Source organism: Cnephaeus nilssonii, assembly GCF_951640355.1.
Source record: "Cnephaeus nilssonii genome assembly, chromosome: 7".
In the NCBI taxonomy this organism is placed as follows: Eukaryota; Metazoa; Chordata; class Mammalia; order Chiroptera; family Vespertilionidae; genus Cnephaeus; species Cnephaeus nilssonii.
Window position 1 is genome coordinate 41,048,176 of NC_137078.1, and position 20,849 is coordinate 41,069,024.

The 20,849-nt window shown below is 43.5% G+C and overlaps 1 protein-coding gene across 2 annotated transcripts in view; it reads left to right on the forward strand.

Moving 5' to 3' along the window:
• The first annotated feature begins 17,044 nt into the window (after positions 1-17,044).
• The window catches only part of SYDE2 (synapse defective Rho GTPase homolog 2), a 51,135-nt gene continuing 47,330 nt past the window's right edge, over positions 17,045-20,849 (forward strand). For both annotated transcript variants that reach the window (XM_079776176.1, XM_079776177.1), the window contains exon 1: positions 17,045-18,470. In XM_079776176.1, the coding sequence (XP_079632302.1) occupies positions 17,180-18,470 (1,291 nt within the window). In that variant the 5' untranslated portion in view covers positions 17,045-17,179. The remainder of the gene's footprint in view (positions 18,471-20,849) is intronic.

Consider the following 20,849-nt stretch of genomic DNA (forward strand, 5'->3'; position numbering starts at 1 on the left):
AAGTCCCAGAGCAGGAAATGGTCTGCAGATCTGAGAAACAGAAAGGTGGCCACGTGGCTGGAAGGGGAAGGGGAGAGTGGTATGAGTTGAGGATGGAAAGGCAGGCAGAAGCTACATCAAGTAGGTCCTTGTAGCCTGAGGAAGGAAGTTTGAAATGTATGTTATGGGAATAAGACTCTGAGGACTTAAGCAAGGAAGGGTCAGGCCAATGTATAGGAGCAGATATTGAGGGTCAAGGGTCACATGCAAAGCTGTGAAGCTATGAAAAAGTGTGCAAAAATGGTTAAAATTTAGGAAAGAGCACACCTTTAAAATTTTGTATAGAAGTAGATATGATGATTAAATCAAGCAGCTTTCTACACCAAAATTCTGTCACTAGTAAAAAATTAAATGATAGCTTTTTAAGTCTTTGGGACATCGCACTATGCCAGTGGAACCAAACCCACATTTTTTTTTTTAATTAAAAAATGTTCAATTACAGTTGTCATTCACTATATATTAGTTTCAGATGTGCAGCATGGTAGTTATACATGTATATAACTTATGAACTGATCCCTTGATAAGTCTAGTACCCAACTGGCACCATACATAGTTATTTTACTATTATTAACTATATTCCTTATATCAATGATTTTCAATTGGTGTGCCCCAAGAGGCACACTGGTGTACTGAAAGAGTTTTTAAAACATGCAATATCTGACTATCTACTCAGGGACACTGACCTCTTTTCCCTCAGATTGTCATATAAGAAAAATGACAACAGCCAACACAATAGCCACCCGATGTAAATGAATCAAAATTATACCTATTTTTTGTCAGATTGGCAAAAATATAATTTTTGGTGTGCCACAGAATTTTACTAATTAGTTTATGTGTGCCATAAAGTGAAAGGGCTGAAAATCACTGCCCTATACAATACTTTACATCCCTGAGACCAAACCCATATTTTAAATATTGCTTTCTTGTGCTCAGAGGGCATATTAAATGAACCAAGTTGCATCTTTGATCCGTTGCTTGTCTTTTAGAACAGTATCATTTCTTTCCTTTATTTCTGGCCATAGATCATCAAGAATCATTAGTAATCCTATTATTATTGGTTCAGAACTGTCAGCCTCTCTAAAGGGTGCTGAGATAATTTATGGTGAAAGTATCCATTTTGGGGATTCAAAATTGTATTAAAAGGATGACATTTTAAATTTCTAGGATGTTTAAGTATTTAGAGAGAAATTGTTTTTCTAAAAACCTTTCATTAAATTATGAGTTCAATTTCAGCCTTTGCACTTGCTGTGAATGATCTTGCTAATATTGACCAGGACCTACTCCATATCGGCCAAAGGGAGATTTTCTTCATTGATTGCCACTTCATTTATAACTCATCGGCCTAATTCCCCTTTGCCTTTCTGTCTTGAGCTGGTCATTGACCTCATTCACACATTTCCTTGGGTTCTTTAGCACGCCAAGCTCCCAGTGTTTTTCCTAGAGCTGTTTGGAATGTTTACACGGGGAACTAGTTTATAGTTTGGCTCACTCTTTTGTTAACATAATGCTAGGGAATGAGATCTTTGCTTCCCGTCAACCTTGACAGGTCTTGGCATTAACTGCTACTTACTTCGTTGCAATTTCCATTTGGGGAAAAAGCCCTTACTTCTCTTTTTATACACAGCCTTCCCTCAGACACTCCTCCCCAAAGCATGTTAAACCTCTCTTCCTTTCAGCCAGCAGCCAACCCCATTTTTTTATCATTTTTTTTTTATCAGAGCAGACCCTTTGCTATTCCCAAGCACATTCTGCACTTCCCCACCACTGTGCCTTTCTCATGCAGTCCCACTAACAGGATGGCAGATTAGACTCTCAGCAGGCGGTAACCTGGGCAGCCTTGATGAGGGGGAACATCCATTGTATTCTACCAGGTAGCTTCATTGAGGGAATGAAGGCGGAACAACAGAAATGGTATACATCTGGACACATCTAATAAACAATTGTTTTCTCTTGAATTTTCTAAAATATATTTGATAGTTGAAAGCAAAAATTAGAACATTGTCTGATGAGGTTTCAACATATGTAGAGGTAAGAAATAAGACAATTATAATATAAAAGGAGAGGGTAAAAGGACCCATATGTTGGTATATTTCTTCATTCCACTTAAAGTGGTAAAATACTGATTTTTTAGTAGACTATGTGCCCCTTCTGTTTTCAGATTCTTTCTGTGTCATCACCATTCTTGGAAGCCTATCCAGTGAAGTTTTTTTTTTTTTAAATGTTGGTCATTGTATTTTTCATGGAAAATTATGTATATTATACTTTTAGAGAACCCAATTAAAAAAGCTGTACAGAGAGAGTCAAAATCACCATAGATAAGTTAAAATGGAACACTAAAGAGGGTTCAAAACCTAAAAAAAAGGGGGGGAGGAGAGAAAAGGGAAAACAAAAGGCACACAGAAAACAAGTAATGGAATGGTAAACCTAAATCACAATATATAAATAATTGAATTAAACGTAAATGGAATGAATAATCTTCCTTTTAAAAGAAACACTCACATTTTTTACTGGTATAATTTCTGTTTCAAGAATTTTCTTTAAAAATTCTTTTAGAACAGGTTTTCTGGCAATGAATTTATCTTAGTTTTCTTTTATCTGAAATTCTTTTAGAGCAGGTTTACTGGCAACGAATTTATCTTAGTTTTCTTTTATCTTAGTTTTCTTTTATCTTATTTCTTTTATTCCTAAAGAATACATAGATAGATATATGATTAAGAATTAACCATTCTTTCAACATTTGAAAATGTTGTGCCACTTTCTTCTGATCTCTATGGCTCTGATGAGAAATCTGCCATCACTTGAATCGTTGTCTGACAATAGGTAATGAGTAGTTTTTCTCTGGCTGCTCTTAAGATGTTTTTCTTTTTTTAAAAAATATATCTTTATTGATTTCAGAGAGGAAGAGAGAGGAAGAGAGAGATATAGAAACATCAATGATCAGAGTCATCGATTGGCTGCCTCCTGCACGCCCCCTACTGAGGATTGAGCCTGCAACCTGGGCATATGCCCTTGACCGGAATAGAACTTGAGACCCTTCAGTCTGCAGGCCAGTGCTCTATCCACTGAGCGAAACCAGCTAGGGCTTAAGATGTTTTTCTTTATAGTTTTCAGTAGGTTGTACATGACGTCTGGGCTTGGATTTCTTTGGCTTTATCTTATTTGGAGTTAGCTGAATTTCTTAAATTTTTATGTTTGCCTTTTGTCATACTTTGCTATTCCCAAGTACATTCTGTTTTCAGTCATTACAGCAGCAAATATTTTTTCAGTACTACATTCTCCTCTCCCTCTGGGACACTGATGACGTGAATGTCAAACTTTTAGTTATTAACCAACCAGCCCTTGAGGCTCTGTTCATTTTTCTAAAAATCATTTTTCTCTGATGTTCAGATAGGAAAATTCCTGTTGACATACCTTCAAGAATACTGATTCTTTCTGTGTCGTCACCATTCTTTGAAGCCTATCCAGTGAAGTTTTTTTTAATTTTTATTTTATTTGGTCATTGTATTTTTCATTTCTAAAATTTCCATTTGGTTCTTTTATTTATTGCTGAATCTTTCTACTTGTTTTACAAGTATTTGTAACTGTTTAAGCATTTATATAATAGCTGTTTTAAAGTCTTTGTTAGATAATTCCACCATCCGTGTCATCATGGTGTTCATATCTATTGATTTTATTTTCCCATGCAAGTTAACATTTTCCTAGTAGTTCTTTGTAACCTGAGTAAATTTGAATTGTATCCTGGACATATTGAATACTATATTCCAAAACTCTGGGCCTTGTTTAAACCCTATAGAGAATGTTGATTTTTTTTTTTTTTTTTAACAATCAATCTGACTAGGTTAAGGCTACAAGTTTCGACCCACCTTCTATGGCAGTGGTTCTCAACCTTTCTAATGCCGCAACCCTTTAATATAGCTCCTCATGTTGTGGTGACCCCCAACCATAAAATTATTTTCGTTGCTACTTCATAACTGTAATTTTGCTACTGTTATGAATCGTAATGTAAATATCTGTGTTTTCCGATGGTCTTAGGCTCTACAGCAGCGGTTCTCAACCTGCGGGTCGTGACCCACAGGTTGAGAACCACTAGCAGGGTCAACCCACAGGTTGAGAACCGCTAGCAGGGTCGCCTAAGACCATCAGAAAACACAGGTATTTACATTATGATTCATAACAGTAGCAAAATTACAGTTATGAAGTAGAAACGAAAATAATTTTATGGTTGGGGGTCACCACAACATGAGGAACTGTATTAAAGGGTTGCGGCATTAAAAAGGTTGAGAACCACTGCTCTAGGCAGTCTGGACTTATGCATTGAACTTTGTTTAGGAGCTTTGTTCCCTTCTTATTTAGATAATCTTTGGGTATGTAATTATGCCATTGCTGACTTGTATGCATAGTAAAAAAAAAAAAAAAAAAAAAAAAAGATAAAGCTTTCAGATTAGTGACCTTCTTCTGCATGTAAAGAAAAACTGTTTTGTTTTGGGTGTGTTTTTTCAATGTAATTGCATAGAGATTCTGGTAGAAATGACATTCCATATTGAATCATTTGAAATTCTTATTATAAAACTAGAGGCCCGGTGCACGAAATTCGTGCACGGAGGGGGGTTGTCCCTCAGCCCAGCCTGTACCCTCTCCAATATGAGACCCCTCAAGGGATGTCCGACTGCCCGTTTAGGCCCGATGGGATCGGGCCTAAACGGGCAGTCAAACATCCCTCTCACAATCCAGGACTGCTGGCTCCCAACTGCTTGCCTGCCTGCCTTCCTGATTGCCCCTAACCACTCTGCTGCCAGCCTGTTTGCCCCCAACTTCCCTCCTCTGCCGGCCTGGTCACCCCTAACTGCCCTCTCCTGCAGGGTTGATCACCTCCAACTGCCCTCCCTTGCAGGCCTAGTCCTTCTCAACTGCCCTCCCTTGCAGGCTGGGTGCCTCCCAACTGCCCTCTCCTGCTGGCCATCTTGTGGTGGCCATCTTGTGTCCACATGGGGGCAGGATCTTTGACCACATGGGGGCAGCTATATTGTGTGTTGCAGTGATGATCAATCTGTATATTACTCTTTCATTAGATAGGATACCTCCAAAGCACAATGAGTAAGAATCTGAAGGTTTATGTGGCTTCTATTTGGTTTCTAGGACAAAGTTCTTTCCTTTACCCACCACTCACTTCTCTCCTTTTACTCTTGAATGTTAATTTCAACATAATTTTTGTAACACCTCTTGAAAAGGATCCCACCAAGTTTTTGATAGTCCACATGATAAAACTTACAGAATAATACAGCATGAGACTTTCATTCTCTCACTAACTTCTTCATATAACTGTAATTCCTCAGCCTCTAAAGAATGAGAAAGGAAAATAAAAGTGCCTTCTCTCATTCCAAGGCCTTTCTCAGTCAGGCAACCACAAAAAGAAAGAATGAGCCTACAATTCATGTCATGAAATCTCTATCAGGCATAATTCAAATCAAATCCCATCATGCAAAGTCTGGGATACTTAAAATGTATAAGAGAACAGTGGTGACCTGGGGGAGAACTTATGAAACCTTGTCTCCTGCTTTTGCTGACTATTCTTTTCCTTATGCTAGACTCCAAGTCCCTATCGGGGACTTGGTCAGGCGGCTGTGGGTGCTAACCCACGCCACCTGGATCCGTGATCCGGTACCTGGGCAGGCCTCTGCGGGTGCTAACCCATGACGCCTGCCATGGTCTGTGATCCATGATCGTGGACCTGGGCAGCCTGCTGCAGGCTTTAACCCACGCTGCCTGCCCTGCTCTGAGATCGGTGATCACGGACCTGGGCAGCCGGCTGTGGGCTTTAACCCACGCTGCCTGACCTGGTCCATGATCCCTGATAGGGGCTTTAAGTCAGCTGCCACTGGCAATGGCTGACTCGAAGCCCTTATCCAGGACCTGGTCAGGCGGCTGTGGGCGCTAACCCAAGCTGCCTGCCCTCGTCCGAGATCGGTGATGGCGGACCTGGGCAGGCAGCTACGGGCGCTAACCCTCGCCGCCTTCCCTGGTCCGTGATCCCTCATCATGGACCTGGGCAGGCGGCTGCAGGCCTTAACCCACGCTGCCTGCCCAGCTCTGAGATCAGTGATGGACCTGGGCAGGCAGCTGTTCTGGTCCGTGATCTGTGATCGTGGACCTGGGCAGCCGGCTGCCGGCCTTAACCCACGCCGCCTGCCCAGGTCCGCGATCGGGGATGGCGGACCTGGGCAGGCGGCTGCCGGCCTTAACCCACGCCGCCTGCCCAGGTCCGCGATCGGGGATGGCGGACCTGGGCAGGCGGCTGCCGGCCTTAACCCACGCCGCCTGCCCAGGTCCGCGATCGGGGATGGCGGACCTGGGCAGGCGGCTGCCGGCGTGAACCCACGCCGCCTGCCCAGGTCCGCGATCGGGGATGGCGGACCTGGGCAGGCGGCTGCCGGCGTGAACCCACGCCGCCTGCCCAGGTCCGCGATCGGGGATGGCGGACCTGGGCAGGCGGCTGCCGGCGTGAACCCACGCCGCCTGCCCAGGTCCGCGATCGGGGATGGCGGACCTGGGCAGGCGGCAGCGGGCGTGAACCCACGCCGCCTGCCCAGGTCCGTGATTGGTGATGGCGGACCTGGGCAGGCGGCTGCCGGCCTTAACCCACGCCGCCTGCCCTGGTCCACCATCATGGCTTGGATCTCACTGACATGGGTGCTGCCCTTTCCCCCGCCATCTTTGCTGGTTTAACGTGTATATTTGCTCCTGGTTGGCCGGTGGGCGTGGCCGGTGGGCGTGGCTTATGGGTGTAGCGAAGGTGCGGTCAATTTGCATATTACCCTTTTATTAGATAAGATAAGTTTCTATGTGTTTTTTTCCCCCTCAGACATGTTAGATCAGATACACTAGCAAATACCATGTGTCAACATACTATATAATAAAAGCCTAATATGCTAAGTGTCTGGTAGACCGGTCGGCCGTTCAACCAATCAAAGCATAATATGCTAATGATATGCTAAGGCTGCTCAACCACTTGCTCACTATGACATGCACTGACCACCAGGGGGCAGACAGTTGACCAGTAGGTTAGCTTGCTTCTGGGGTCCAGGCTGATCAGGACTGAACAAGATGGGCCAGACATGCCCTGGAGCCCTCCCTCAGTCCCTCCCTGGATGGCCAACCTCCTATGTCTCCCCCTGGCCCCGATCATGCACTGGTGGGGTCCCTTGGCCTGGCCTGCACCCTTTCGCAATCTGGGACCCCTCAGGGATGTCAGAGAGCTGGTTTTGGCCCAATCCCGCAGGCCAGGCCAGGCCAAGGAACCCCACTGGTGCACGAATTCATGCACCGGGCCTCTAGTTTATAATAAAACATCACACTCTAAGATAATTGTTCTGGATTACCAGAATATCATTTTAATACTGCTAATGATGTTGAAATATTGAAAACATGGTTTCCCAGCAACAACTATCCTTTGTATAAAGTTGAATTCCACAGTAATAGCTGTGTGTGTGTATGTGTGTGTGTGTGTGTGTGTGTGTGTGTGTGTGTGTGTAGGACGGGTTATCTGAGATTTTTTTCACTTTGCTTTTCTATGTTTTCCAAGTTATGCATGATTTTAAAGAAAGGATCACTTTCATCAGATAAAAAATACTTTTTAAAATGAAGGGATTTGTATTAGAAGCTTGGAAAACTGGCTTGGGTCCTCCTCAGGCCTGAATAACCAGGGTTAAATGGCTTCCTCTTTCTCTGGTTGCTATCCCTGGACTGGTACACTCATTGGCAGGACCTTGCCTGATTCCAGTGGGCACTGAGTTTGGACCCTATTATGGATGTGTGAGATCAAGCTGTCTTTGCATGAAGGTCTTTAGTTATTTTTCAGAGCAACTACTGAGTTTCATAGGGTACTGACCCTTCTGTTGACCATCACAGGGTTGATAATGACTCTGTAGGCTCTTCCCTTCCCTCTCTCTTTTTTAAAAAATATTTTTTTATTGATTTCAGAAAGGAAGGGAGAGGGAGAGAGAGAGAGAAACATCAATGATGAGAATCATTGATCAGCTGCCTTCATGACCCCTACTGGGGATCGAGCTTACAACCCAGGAATGTGCCCTGGACTGGAATCAAACCCAGGACCCTTCAGTCTGCAGGCCAATGCTCTATCCACTGAGCCAAACCATCTAGGGCGGCTCTTCTCTTAATTCAGAGGTCAAGCTGTATGGTGCATCTTCTTATAGGGACACTAATCCCATCAGACCAAGGCCCCACCTTCATCACTTAATTTCCTCCCAAAGGCACCATCTCCAGATTTCTCTATATTGAGGCTTTCACATATGAAATTTGGGGAAACACAAATATTCAGTCTATAACACCACTTGAATATGTTTCTTGAAATCTACAATTTCTACACTGAATGGACATTTTTAGCCTTGCATATACTATATCCCACTTCCTTGTATGTGTCATAATTGATGAATGTACCAAAATTTAAAATAGCAATTGAAATAAAATTGAGATTTTTTTTTTTGTTCTAAAGCAAAACCATGGAGGTATTACTAGTTATAAGTACTCTAACAAAAATGAGTTTGGGAGGAAAATAACTGGTTGTATGTAGTAAAAGAGTGTAATATTCTTTTCTGGGTTACCTGAAATAGTTAATAAATAAGTGCTCATCTGAAGTTCCCTCTTTACATATAAGTGAATAACCAGAAGATGATTTTAATCAGGAGAGAAGTTACCAGGAAGTTTTTGGTTTGTTTTTCCCCCCCGAGGTGGTTCCACTGCTACTCCAAAATGTTAGGCAATATGTCTGTGCCCTATCTGTGCCTTAGAGAAAATCCTCCAGTAAAAGAATACAAAAGGCTAAAGATGTGTTTACTTACTTATCTCAGTGTAATTATGGTTTTTCTCAGTAGTTTCTTGCTTATAAGTGTAAGTAATGGTCTTTGGTTTTGTTTAGATAAAAGAACAATGAGTTTCCCTTAGGAAATGAAAGTTATTTCTAAGTGCTAAAATCTATCCTTTCTTCCTTCCTTCCTCCCCTCCTTCCTTCCTCCCCTCCTTCCTTCCTTCCTTCCTTCCTTCCTTCCTTCCTTCCTTCCTTCCTTCCTTCCTTCCTTCCTTCCTTCCTTCCTTCTCTTTCTTTCTTTCTTTCTTTCTTTCTTTCTTTCTTTCTTTCTTTCTTTCTTTCTTTCTTTCTTTCTTTCTTTCTTTCTTTCACTGATCTTATATCAGTGATCGAACCCACAACCTAGGTATGTGCCGTGACTGGGAATCGAACCTGCCATCTTTTGGTGTATGGGACAAAGCTCCAATTAACCAAGCCATACTGGCCAGGGCTCTGTTTTCTTGATAGTGAGAAGTTGAGGGGGATCAGAAAAGTCTTTTGGTTTATTTAGTTTTGTAGGTCTAGGTTTAAATTTGGTAATTGATAGAGAAAAGCCAACTTTAAGTAAGAAACCAATGGTACTTATTTTTTGCATATGTAGAGTTCAAATGGAAAGCTCTATTGAAAAACTAGGATGTGATGTGTGAAAGCATTTCTGAAAGCAATTGCCCAGTGAAACAGCTTTCAGGCTGTTTTTTTTTTTAAATTTAATTTCTTAAAATATGTTTTTATTGATTTCAGAGAGGAAGGGAGGAGAGAGAGATAGAAACATCAATGATGAGAATCTTTGATCAGCTGCCTCCTGCATGCCCCCTACTGGGGATCGAGCCTGTAACTGGGGCATATGCCCCTGACTGGATTCGAACCTGGGACCCTTCAGTCCACTGGCTGATGATGCTCTATCTACTGAGTCAAACCAGCTAGGGCTTTCAGGCTGTTTTTATGTGCATATCCAATCCTTGCTTAAAGGTTCCCTTAAATTTTTTTCTTTTTCATGAATATTAGCTTGGCGTATAGCTAAAGATAAAAGGTAAGGAAAATAGTGCTCCATTAAAAAAAGCAAGATAAGTAGAAACCGGTTTGGCTCAGTGGATAGAGCGTCGGCCTGCGGACTGAGGGGTCCCAGGTTCGATTCCTGTCAAGGGCATGTACCTTGGTTGCGGGCAGATCCCCAGTAGGGGTTGTGCAGGAGGCAGCTGATGGATGTTTCTCTATCATCTATGTTTCTCTCTATCCCTCTCTCTTCCTCTCTGTAAAAAAATCAATATAAAATTTTCTTAGCATAAAATTCACAGTTTTTACAAGTATACAATTCAGTGGTTTCTAGTATATTTACAAGGTTGTGCAATCATCACCACAATTTAATTATAAAACATTCTCATCACCCTGAAAATAAAATACCCTTTAGCAATCACTCGTCCTTCTCCCCTTAACCTCACTCCTGGTAACCACTGGTCTCTTTTCTGTCTCTATGGATTTGCTTATTCTGGATAATTCACATAAATGGAATCATACACTATGTGACCTTTTGTGTCTTGCTTCTTTCACTTAGCATAGTTCTCACAGTTCAGTTAAGTTGTCTATTTCTTCTTTTAATCTTCTTATCAATATCCCATGAAACAATAGCAAACTGATTTTACCGTGGAGGGAAAAATATATATGAGCTTGCTCTTGGGCATGAGAATCACACATTCATTAAACAAATATATATGTATGGAGCACCTACACCTGTCAGAACTATTTTATAAGGTGAGGTTATGGCAGTTAAGGGTGATGGTAGTGTTCCATAAACAAATAAATAGACATCTAATATAATATTAAATAGTAATAGGTACAATGAGGAAACATAAAATAAGTGGAAGTGTCCGAGGTGTTATTTTAGGTAGAGTGGTCAGGGAAGGGTTCTCTGGGCAAGAAACATTTGAAGTGAGGCCTGATGAAGGAGTCACGCAGTCATTTTGGGCAGAGGGAATAGCCAAGCAAAGGCAAGAGCTGTGAGGCAGGAGTGTGTTTGGAGGAACAAGGAAGCCAGTGTGGCTACAGGGCATTGAGGAGGGAGGAGAGCAGAGAGGTAAAGGGGACCAGAGAGCTGGCCTCAGGTGCAGGGGCAGCTCAGCTATGATAAGGGGGGCTGGAGACGGGGGAGGCCGTGGAGCATCAGAGAACAAATAATGCCAGCTGGTAGATTTGGTGGTGGGAGGATGAGGAAGTTCTCTCTTAGAAGGTCATAATTGAGAGTGAGGAGGGGGTGATGGTGTCAAAAAGTTGAGAAAGAGAAGAGGATGAGTGGACAAGGACTCTTAGTGGAGTTGTAGAGCATCACTGAGGGGCCACTTGAAGTTTGTGATGTTCTTTTCCACCTACATTAAGCCATCCAAGTGTCAGTGCAAAGTATATCAGAAAGTTATTCTTCACCAGAGTTGAGGTTTTGCCAAGTGAGCAGGACCATGGGAAAGAGGGGCAGGAGAGTTGAGATTGTATGCGAGGGAGTGATTTTACAAGGACCATGCAATCTAAACTGAGAAAGCATGGAAGAAAGGACTGAAGGACAGCGATAGACTGGAGGGATGGTGGGCTTAAAGTATTGCTGGAGTCTGGGTGCCGGAGGGAGTGAGCTAGGAAATTGGAATGGGTGTCTGGAGAATTTGCAGTTATTGGTTATGACAAATTCTGATGTGTGACTCTGGGATTGGTGACTGAGGTGGTAGAGGAAAAGAGAAGTTCAAGGACACAACAGGCCAGGGTATTGGACGGATCTTTTTTGTAAATAATGAAATCACCCAGGATGATGACAAGAAAAATGGCAGAGAGAAAGAGATAGCGAGGTAGATACTAGAATGAATGAAGGGGAAGTTGGTAGATGACTACAAAAAGCAGAGGCAGCAGGTGGTCAAGTTAAAAGCCATGTATTTCAAAAGAGCTGTGGATTTTGAGGAGGAAGGAATAATGATTAGGAATTGGCAAAGATGAACAAGAGCTCTCCTTGATGTGTGGTTCTTGTGTATATGTATGACTGATCAAGCTAGGATTTGAACTAGTTCATCTGACTTCAAATCATTTCCATTATAGCACCTCAGATTTGGATTGAAATGATAATTCTTGGGCCTAGATTCCAATATTCTCTTGCCATCCCTGCAGTGTAAACCATTTGACTGCCCTCAAAGTTGTGCTGCTGTAAACAGCTGCCGGGATCGATTTTAAAAGTCTGATTCCTGTTGAAATGAAAATATATATTATAGAAAATTTCAAGCATGTACAGAAGGTAGAGAGACACTAGTAAAACAAACCCCTAGTACTCATCACCCAGTTTCAACAATTATCAACTCCAAGTTCATCTTCATTTTTCTATGTCAGGTCTCTTTCCTCAATTATTTTGAAACAAAATTTCTGATTGCATGTCGTTTTATCAATATTTCAGTATTTATTTCAAAGGATAAAGAACGATTTAAAAAATTATAACTAAAATTATAATTCCTCAGTATCATCAAATATCTAGTCCGTGTTCAAACCTCCCTGATTGGGTCATAATATTTTTTTTAAACAGGTGTTTACTTAAATTAGGCTTTAAGTAAAGTCCAAACATTGCAAATGAAGAAACTGGATCTCTGACCTGTTGTGTTTTGTTGTTGTTGTTGTTTTTGTTTTTTTTTACCATAGTCTGGATTTTGTTACTGTATTTCTATGGTGTTATTTTTATTTTTTTTATTAATCCTCACCCAAGGATATATTTTCCATTGATTGAGAGTGGGAAGGAGGAGGCAGGGGGAAAGAGAGAGAGGGAGAGAGAGAGAGAGAAACGTTGATGTGAGACACATCGATTGGTTGCCTCCAGCATGCGCCCAGACCAGGGCCAGTGATCCAACCTGCAACCCAGGTATGTGCCCTTGACCCTTTGGAGCTCAGGCCGACACTCTAACCACTGAAAACACTGGCCCAGGTCCCACAGGGTTGTTTTACCTGCTCCTCTGTTCTCTGAAATTCCTGGAAACTGGTAATCAGATCTTGCGGCTGATCAGACACAGGTTCATTTTTGGTAAGAATACCTCATAGGGGTGGTGTGTGCTTGATCAGTGACCATAACATCAGGTGCGTCTCTCTCTTTGTGATGTTAGTAGTCACTGGTAGTTTTAGCCCAGATCCATCATTTCATTAGGGTGCTGAATGGTAATAATTCTACCAATTTTTTATTAGGTTGACAATTTTTGAAAGAGAGCAACTTCCCTTCATCAACCATGGATTACCCTGAGGTACAAGTCATTTAGGAGAGACAGGCTATCCCATCATTTTACTTTTGAAAGAGGTTTACCTGAGAGCTCCTGTGGTTTTAAAGATGCATATATTTTACTTTTAAGGTATTTAATTGTAGCTTGTCTTACCTTTAAAATTAGTCTACAGTTACAGGAGGCAGTTTCACATTGTGGCTTAAAAATGAACAAATTTACTGTTAAATGGGAATAGGTTATAGGATTTGGTTTTAACATCCTTGGAGAGGACTGCCCTGAGAAGCATTCAAATGTTCAACAAACAGCTTTCCAATGTTCCACTGCATTTCACAAAAGATAATAAAATATTAAACTCCTTTCTGATAGGCAGCCACCTAAATAATTTATAAAAACAAAGGCTCAAGTCAGTGCAAGTGTCAATTCTCTCTCTCTTTTTTTTTTATTCCAGGAAACGTGCCAGGGGTGTAGTGGATGTACAATAAGACAAGGTTTGAATTCCCCTTCCTTTTTGGTGACCTTGAACAAGTTACTACTCTGCATAGTGTACCTATATAATAAGAGAACCCGAAATATTAGCCAACATTCCAAACATTGTAGATTTCTAAAAAGTTGGAAAATGCATTCAGCAAACCTCTCCCCAACCCCCAATCACTTTGATTAGGGGTGGGATGAAGTAAGAAATGTTGCCAATTGCCAGATATTGTTAATAATGAAAATATGAGCCGTAAAAATCGCTGTATTGAGGACAGTGGTAGTGCAGTCAGCTCTGATTCTCAGGGCAGTGGTCGTGCAGTCAGCTTCAGGCTGAAGCCCACGTTGCTCAATATGATGGAACTGCATGGCAAAACAGGCGGGTCTGCTACACCAAGGCATTTAGAGGGAGAACTGGGCATTTGCCAGCGTTAAACTTGCCTTTGGTTCCACTGAGCAAAATGGAAGATTGAGCAGCAGTGAGACAGAAATGCACTCTAATTACCTAGAAAATAACCATGACATACCTAGACATTTTCCTCAACCTGCCCTCCCCGTGTCCCTTCCAGGTTGCCAGTCCTGCCCCACGTCTAGTTTGGCTCCCTGCCTCCCTGGAGCCCTATTATCCCATAGTTGTTTCACCTTTTGTGACAGTGCCGCCGCCCGCACAGAGCTGTTAACTCATGGGGCATCAAAATGATTTCCAAGTCAGTGAGAAACAAGTACAAACACTGGAAAATGTATCACCCCACCCCCACCCGATCTTCATAGGAATGTTGATTAGAAATATATGACAAGTCAGCTAACTGGAGGAAGAAGTTATAAACGGCTAAAACACACACACAAAGAGTATTTTACAAGCAGAGCTGATGATGTTTCTGTTTGGTCACCGCCTTAATTATAATATGTATAATGCTAGTTCTATGGGCACTACCTTCTTAGAATGAAATTTTAATACACTTATTGAAGAGTAACGCACATATAGAAAAGTGGGACTCGCATTTTTAAGGTTATTAAGTAGGGTCCCATTGCCATGGCTGCCTTATTAATTTCTGTTGTGACCAAAATAGTTCTTAACACTTGTGAATTTGTGATGGAACACTCTCAGCTTTAAGGTGGCATTAAGTTCAGTTGTGCTGTGCAGCATCAGACAAGTTCTGAGTAATGCCTGGAACAATGCACAGTATTTTGTATTGGCTAATATGTCTAGTAACTCCTAAACTCAACGTGTTGGCAAGATGAACTAAAAATGAAGTTCATCTAGACCTTCAAGGTTATATGTTTCCATTCATTTTTCCATATATATCTTATGCTGTTCTTAACAAATATGTTAACTGCAAAGAAGTGAAAGATCTTGCAACCGAGAGTTGGGATGGAAACAATTTCTGAGATACAGATCAAATTGTTTATAGACGCCATTATTGGCAGCTTTACTATCAGTCATTTCCTGTGGGAATATTTCACTGGAACATAACTTTATGCCTTTACTATTCAGTAAATAGCCTTGGTCCCATGGAATAAACATAGTGTAGAATTAAAAATAGTGATGTATGCAAATTATAATGTAACATTTCATGCTATTTTCCTAGATCAGAATTAAGATAATTTAACAAACTATGTTCTTCTCCATCACTGAAAGAATTTTAAAACAACGCTAATACAGTATGGTCTAGTGAAGAGTTAGGCAATAGACTGGAAATTAGAGCCATTTATTTCCTTCAAATTAAAATTGACACCAATTTTAAAATATTTACTTATCATGTCCAGTACATAAGATACTGTTTTTATACTCTGTGGATAATACAAATGTCAATTATAAATAGTTGCTGCCCTTTAGGAGTTTATGAATTTTGTTCTACAGGAGATAGGGTATGTTTTGTATAAAACAAAAGCAATAAATATATAAATAAATAATGTACTGTTGGAGTTTGGAAGAATGGAAATCATGTCCATCTGGGAGATCAGAGATGACTTTATAAAGGAAGTTGGGTGGGATCTTCTTTTCTTTTTTAAAAATTCTATTGATTTTAGAGTGTGTGTGTGTGTGGGGGGGTGAGAAATAGAGATCAATTTGTTGTTCCACTTATTTATGCATTCATTTACTTTAAAAATATATTTTAATGATTTTACAGAGAGGAAAGGAGAGGGAGTTAGAAACATCATCAGCTGCCTCCCGCGCGCCCCCTAATGGGGATGGAGACCCGGAACCAAGATGCATGCCCTTGACCAGAATTGAACCCGGGACCCTTCAGTGCATGGGCGGATGCTCTATCCACTGAGCCAAACCGGTTAGGGCCATTGTGTGACTCCTGTATGTGCCCTGAACAGGAATCAAAGCCCCAACCTTGGCATATCAGGACAATGCTCTAACCAACTGCGCTACCCATCCAGGGCTAGTTGGGTGGAATCTTAAAGGATGGGTAAGATTTCTGAAGATAGAGATGCGAGTAAAAATATTCCAAGGAGGCAGAGACCAGGTAACAACAAAGTTAGTATAGATCAAAGCACACTTATTGACTGGAGCCTTTGACTAGCAGGGGAAAAAGAATACATAGAGAAATATACTTGGAAAGTATGTTAGAGCTAACTTCTCATATTCAGTTATGCAAGCCTTTATTCAACAAATATTTCTTGAGTACTTACTACGTGCAAGTACTGTGCTAGGAGACAGAAGTACATTCATGAGCTAGCTCACAACGGCCCTTTCTGATATGTAAACACTGAAAAATGTTACTGAAGTCAGGGATGATGCAACACACTGACTCCAACACAAGGTGCTTTAGCTTACAACTGTTACATAGAAGATGTCTGAGAGTTGGTATTTGCAAATGACAGTGTTTCTAAATTTCTAAGTTTCCTCCACCCAGCTTTAATAAAAATAAAGCTCCATTGTACAAGTTTTGGTTGATGTCTGAATTAATTTTGTGTTCGTATGGATTGGGGGGAAAAGGCTGAAAAGGAATCTCTCTCTCTCACTCACACAGAAAAAGGAAAGGAATCACTGCCAAGGTCCCTGAAGTAGCTAACTCTCTGTGCAAATAAAAATGACTGGGAACGTTTCTAGAACACACGGTACCGAGATACACCTGTACTCATACTTTGTTTTCGCTCAAGTTACGGCTTGCTCCTGCCATGGTGGCCATGGGGAGGGTGGGGAACATGATGGGTGGCAGCCAGGAGGGCACTTTCCCTTTCTGTCTTCCTAACAAAAACTGTGCAGCCTCCAGCCTAGACAGACTCACCCTTTCCCACCCCCCCCCCCTCCCCCGCCTTCCCACTGCACCCCCACGCCGGCTGCGTGTGCTTTAGCTCCCCCACCTCCCTGGTCCGCCCTCCCGGCCCCGCAGCTGGGCAGCCCGCAGCCCGCGCGCCCCGTCGCGGCCCGGCCCCGGGGCATGCGCCCTGCGCGCCGCCGCCCGCCCCCGCCCCTTCCCGCGGCAGAGTTATGCCAAGTATGTGAGGAGCCCGCGAGGGCCCGCGCTGGCCATGGGGAGCCGCCGCCGTCTCCGCCAACGCCGCTTTCTCCCGAGCGGGGCGCCGACCTCTCCCCGCCGCGGGGGTGATCCCGGGTCCTGAGGCCGAGCGGATGGCGGACCCTCTGAGGAGGACGCTGTCCAGGCTCCGGGGGAGGCGAGGTCCCCGCGCCGCCGGCGGACTCGGGCTCCGGGCGGCCGCGGCAGCCACCGTGGCGGCCTCCTCCGCTGCCCATGGAGACGCGGGGGGTGCCCTGGCCGGCCCCCCACGCGAGCGCGCCACCGGGGCCCGGCGGAGCCCGGAGCCGCCGCCGCCGTCGCTGCAGGCGCGGGGCCCCAGGGCGCTGGGCGCGGGGCGGCGTCCGGAGCTGGCTGGGGCGCTCGGGCCTCGGCCGCGCGGCGGGAAGGAGGCCGCCCCTCGGGGCCGCGGGCTCGCTGGCGCCCCGGTGCTCGCCGCGCCGGACTCCGAGGGCAGCGCGGCGGAGGACGAGGACGCCGCGGACTACTATGAGAACCTGCCCGGCGGCTCCCGGTCCGCGCCGGAGCCCGAGGGGGCGGGGGCGGAGCGGTGGCCCCCGCCTCCCCCGGCGGCGGGCTCCTCCCCGGGGGCGGAGGGCGGCCGCCGGGAGACGGGCAGGCTGCAGACCCAGTTGCGAGAGGCCTATTATCTGCTGATCCAGGCTATGCACGACCTGCCCCCCGACGCGGGCGCGCGGCGGGGCTGGGCGGATCGCTGCTGCCCCGCGGGAGCCCGGGCTCCGGGCCAGCCGCCTTCCGCCAGCGGCGCGGCGGACCGCCGAGCCGGCCCCCGAGACTGGGAGCGGGGAGCCCGGGGCCGCCCTTGGCAGCAGGTGTCCCTGCGGGAGCCGTGGAGAGGCCGCCTGCGGACTCCTCGGATGCGTCCGTCCTGCAGCAGGAGCCTCGAGAGCCTCCGGGTAGGTGCCCAGCCCGCTCCCTTCCAGCGGTGGCCGAGCGACAGCTGTATCAGGTGCGGCGCGCGCGGGGACCGGGACGAGCCCCCGCCACGTGGAGGCGGGATGGACGGCTGGAGTGGAGGCGGCGCGCCGGCCGCGGCGTCTCACGGCTTCCCGAGTCCCCGCTCCAAGGACCCCGGGCGTTCCGCGGGAAGCACTTTAGGGGATTCTGCGGGCTCCCCTGTGATCTGCCGCAAAGGAGACGACCCGGAGGGGCTCCCCTTCCTTAAGCCGCCCGCGGTGACCGTCAAGAAGCTGCAGAAGTGGATGTACAAAGGACGCCTGCTGTCCCTGGGCATGAAGGGTCGCGCCGGTGGGACACCCCCCAAAGTCACGGGAGCGCAGGACGCCTCTCCAAGTCCCGGAGCTTTGAAAATGCGTGAAAGCCAAGTCCTCTCGGTGCCCCCAGACGACAGAATTACGCTGACAGGTAGGACAGTGTGCAATCAAAATGCCAACCCTCCGAATCTTCAATGTTGACTGACTGGGCTTCTGTCTTTAGGGCGAAGACTAAGGTATGTTTTTTTGCAGACAGGTGACGTGCCCGTGCCAAAGTAAGTGTCCTGTAAGTGGCAGCTTGATGCGATGTCGGGCTTATTTAGTATAATGCATTCACTCATTTGGCTTTTCTTGTTTCAAGACAGCGGCACGAGGAACTTGGGGGTTTTTCTGTATGCTTGTTTTTTTGTTCTCTGTGAACCGGTGTGCCTAACTTCCTAAGCACAACAGTGAGTAAAGGTTAAGTTCACCACACGCTTTTAGTAGGTTGGAGTTGGGCGGCGCTGCCTTGATTTCTATTCTTTGTAGCTCTAGGCAAATCCGTAGACTTGTGGAGTTTGTGCATTTGAATTTGTTCCAAGGTAGACTTTACAGGCTTCATAAACTGTCATTTTGCTCATTGCACCTTTTCTCTCCCTCTCTCCCAGGCGCGTGTGCACACATACACACAACCCCAAACCAAAACCCAACCAGCCAACCAAACAAAATCTATGATAGTAAAATTTCTTTTTAGTCAGGTAGGATTTGGAGTACTTCTTTCCACCTTTCCCTCTCCTCCCTCTTCCCCCCTCCCCCCCCCCAAAAAAACGAAACAAAGTAAGTAATTTTTTAATTGTGGAAAACCAAGGGCACTAGTATTTTAATCAAAAGAAAAATGTCCCTTACATACTTTTAAAGAAACTGTAGACATTTAAAGTCATTTGTAAACTTAAATAGACTTGTCCTTATAATGGGATTTTGATGCCTATTTTTTATGTGTGTGGTTTTTATTTTCACTGAAGGTTTAGATTATCAGTTCTAGAAATCTCTTAATTGTGTTGTAAAAAGCAAAAATTCTCTTCTGAAAGAAGTATGATACCTTCAGATTGAGCCAAAAACAAGATGATCTTTTGAATAACACTCTTAAATATAAAGATTTTAGTAAACATGACTTTAGTAAACTCCTTAAAAAGTCAGGAGTTTTTAAAATATTAAATGCTGAAATGTAAAAAGTATTCACAGTATTTGGCGGTTTCTCTGGTAAGAATTACAAATCCTACAGGACTGGGTTTGTACACATTAACTTTGTTTAACCGATAAACACAAAACAGTGGGGAGAAGCAAAGTTCACAAACCTTCTAATCGCACAATGAGAACAAATCAAATGACTCATTTAAAGCGTATAGAAATTTGAAAAGTTTCTTTGAATCTATAAATCTCTATCCCACACCTGTCAAAAATTTCCCTCAAATTTATTCCATTTCACTTGAATAACAGGATAGTAGAATGCAGTGTGTGTGTCTGAAGAGAGGTGTACTTTATGCTAAGTTCAAATTAAAATACACATTTCAGGAGCAAAGTATTTGTAATCATTTATTGCAGTTTATTGCCATTATAACTTTACCTCCCCTGATATTGGTTCAGTTAACTCTTTGTAGGACAGTTAAATTTGAGCCACAACTACAATCTATATAAAACTTCAAATATATTTTACCCTTGTGGCAAAGGTTAAACATTTACCATCTGATGGCTTTTAATGGCATCAGTTGTAGTGTAAACATTCAAGGATTTTAGAAGCAATAGTAAATTTAACCTTTACAAATAAATTGATTGTTTTTTTCATTGAGAAAACAATTAAATGAAACAAACTTTAAAAGAAATTAAAATGAGCCCTAGTTGGTTTGGCTCAATCCCCAGTGGAGGTTGTGCAGGAGGCAGCCAATCAATGATTCTCTCTTATCATTGATGTTTCTATCTCTCCCTCTCCCTACCTCTCTGAAATCAATAAAAATATATTTAAAAAAAGAAATAAATTAAAATGAAATGTTAGAATTACTATGTGATGGTATTTTAGATATTTTACAAGACAAGCCAAAAGCTTAATCTCTGGTTTAAACAACTTTCTCTGGTTACTTCCTTTTAAATCATCAATTCATCTTTTATAAAAGATAAAAATAACTTGTGCAATGTTTACATATCTATTGTAGATTTGGAGAGTTTATTATTTTTAGTAACTATATTTTTGAAGGTTAGTAAAAATTGTTAAAATCATCCTGGATACTTTATGTGGTTTGCATATAATCTTTATTACCCCTCCCCCCCATGAAGGTATGACAACTGTCATTTAACAACAGCCAAAGAAACAGAGGGGTTGAGTAGTTTGCCCCAGGTCACTCACACTAGTGTATTGTTTGTATATATTAGTATACGGATTCAAACTATTATGAGGATTCAAACTCAGGTCTTTATGACTCCAAAACCCCAGTCAAAGAGACTCTAAAGTTTTTTAGAGGTTTGACTCAATTAATTCTATTAAATTGCTTGGATTGAG